We start from the raw sequence: 2,866 nt of genomic DNA on the forward strand, positions 1-2,866 counted from the left end.
GAAGGAAGCCACAAAGAAACACATCATCAAAGACCCGTCCCACCCCCTCACCCCCACCCCCCGGCAATCAGCAGCAGTGGTGACACCCCTGAGTTACCTTGCTGTCTTTCATTCCTGCTAAATGCTGAATGGCTCCAGATATTCCCACAGCAATATACAGTTCCTGTAACCAAAACAATAACATCATTAATAGACACTGATGCAAGGAGACATTTTAAAAAGCCCAGACCTCACTATTAGCCTCACTTTGTGTAACATATCAAATGATGTGCACTGCTGCCAGCATAATCAGGCAGTCCATAAGAATTTGCTAAGCACCTACTATGTGCCAGGCACCATGCTAAGTGCTGGGGATATAGAAAGGGGCAAAAGAAGAATTTCTGCCCACAAAGAGTTTGCAATTTAATGGGAGAAACAACATGCAAACAAATATGTACAAATAAGCTATTTACAGGGAATAAGTAAGAGAATGGAGGCACTGAGATTCACAAGGGCTGCAGAAGGCTTTCCCGTGGCTGGGATTCTAGAGGGCCTTAAAGGAAGCCAGGAAGCACTCCAGCCATGAAGGACAGAGAGAACCCAGAGATGGAGGGTCTCGTTTGCGCAACAGTCTGGATTTAAAAGTACCTGCTTCACAGTACCGTGCATGAAGGCTGAAAAGGCAGGAGGGGGCCAGGGTATCAAAGGCTCTGAATGCCAAACAATATCTGGTATTTGTTCCTGGAGGCAATAGTGAGCAGGAGGCTGGTACACCCAGGCCTGTGCTTTAGAAGAATCCCTTTGGGGGCTGAATCTCCGGAGGGTGGACTGGAGTAGAGTTAACTATGGCCTATGCATCTGTGCTCCTCACCAACAAAAAGAGCAGACAGTGTGGCATCAGGAAGAACTGCCCTCAAAGCCAACAAGACCTGGATCCAAGTCTGACAGCTCTGTGACTGCAAATCATCAAAGCTCCCGATGCTCTAGGCAGCGAGCCAAGACCAAAGGTGGCAGAGAAAGCGCCGACCTCCGCAGGTGGAAGGGGTCTCTTTCCCTGGGACTTCTGATACCGGTGAAACCACAGGCCAAGGCTCAAACACTGACCCTCTCCTTCCTAGGGCACTCAGTAAATGGTGCCTTGTATTATGAATTCACTTTCCATGTGTGTCCTCCTACCCAGGTAGACCGTGAGCCTCTTGAGAGCAGGGACCATGTTCTCTCTGCTCTGTATCCTCAGCACAAAGACATCAGCAAATGTGTTATTGATAATAAGGAGAAAAGTCAAGGCTGTCTGACTGGTCAGAGCTGATCCTTATCCTCTGTCTGAATTTTAAAAGCAGCTATATAGAAAGACTAGAATAAAATGTAGCTTCACAGAAAACAAATTATTTCTTCTAATAAGTACTTAGTTGAGAGAACTGTTTTTTCCTTATGCCTAACAAGGCCACATTTTAAACTCCAAAGTCACAACCACATTTCAACTGTTCCAACAAGCCTTGACTTGGGTGTGGAGAGGCAAAGGTGCATTGACACATGAACAAACTGCTGCAACTGACAAATAAATAATGAAATTTTGTCACAGCTGACAGTGATGTCACTGACATCTCTGCCTCAGAGGCAGCTCCAAAGTACATGGTTTTATTAGAAGTTAGAGACTGAGAAACTTCCATTCCCATGACAAACAGGTGAGCAGCTCCCCCTTGGCAGCTTGCTTCGCACTCTGCCCATGACCTAATTACTGAGAGAGAGACAGAAAGAAAGGATGACAGAGGACTATGAAACCATGAAGCTTGAAAGATGGATGCATGAATTTCCCCAAATCTCTCCTATTCTATGGGCCTCGTTTCCATGCCTAAAATGAGAGTCTAGATGTCTCCCAATGATTCGTTCCAGCTCTGCCATTTAATAATTCTCTCCAATGCATTGTGGCACATCACTGGGTTTGATCTTTGGAAAGCCAGTGATTCTAGGGAGCTCATCATCTCCACTGCCCAAGCTCAAGTGGTTCCAGGATACTAGAGCACCACTTTGTTACAGTTCTGAAAAGAATGAATTACCCATGTCAGGTCACTCTCCCAAATCACTCACTCCAAGATCAATACAGGTGGGCCAGGTCCTGTTCTTTGGGTGCACTCCCTCCTTGAATACGTCAATGCAATGTGTGACTTAGGAGCCAAACCAAGGCAGAGACACTGTGAACCACCCACTTGGACATGGAAACCTCAAGTGCCTGAATGACTGGCATAAGCATGCCCTGGCTTCCTTTCCTGATACACCCATATCAGACTAAACATTTACCTCCTGTGACTCCTATATCTCTCTCACTGCTACTTTGTACTCTCAAAGCTCTCATTTCACCAAAATATTCACAGCAGCATTTTTTTATAGTAGCAAAAAACTAGAAACATGTGGGTGGCCAGTCAAGTCCTGGCTCTAGAGGCAGGGGGCCTGGGTTTAAATCCTGCCTCTGACATTACCTGAGTAAGCTGATCTCTTTGGGCCTCAGGAGGGACCTTCCATTCTACATTTACAATAGCATGATCTATATTAAATTGAGGAAATCGGGGTGTGTGTCAGCAAGACCTCCAAAAGGAAGTTTTCCTCTTTCCCCCCTTAATCATTAGGTCTCTCCCTGCCCTAACCAGCCAACTCATCGGTATTTTGTAGTTATTCTGCAAAGCTTCTACACCAGCACAGGTAGTTTCCCCAGACAGTGGGGGGGGGGGGGGTGTTGTAGAATTTTTTGTCATTCACCTTCAAGATCAAATCCCCAAATCCTCTGCCCCTGGGAGAAGTTCCCAGATCCTCTTCCTACTCTTCCAGCCTTGACTCTCCCATCAGGCTTTCTCACTGGCTGTCCCTCCTGCCTAACCACACTCACCCCCCC

At 46.5% G+C, this 2,866-nt stretch overlaps 1 protein-coding gene across 2 annotated transcripts in view; it reads right to left on the reverse strand.

Moving 5' to 3' along the window:
* ETFA (electron transfer flavoprotein subunit alpha) overlaps positions 1–2,866 on the reverse strand; it is a 73,630-nt gene that overhangs the window by 12,759 nt on the left and 58,005 nt on the right. For both annotated transcript variants that reach the window (XM_069071422.1, XM_069071421.1), the window contains one exon: positions 98–163. In XM_069071422.1, the coding sequence (XP_068927523.1) occupies positions 98–163 (66 nt within the window). The remainder of the gene's footprint in view (positions 1–97; positions 164–2,866) is intronic.

The sequence above is a fragment of the Petaurus breviceps genome, unplaced genomic scaffold, assembly GCF_028583685.1.
Source record: "Petaurus breviceps papuanus isolate PSGF00001 unplaced genomic scaffold, PetGlider_PUasm1.0 90825, whole genome shotgun sequence".
Taxonomy (NCBI): Eukaryota; Metazoa; Chordata; class Mammalia; order Diprotodontia; family Petauridae; genus Petaurus; species Petaurus breviceps.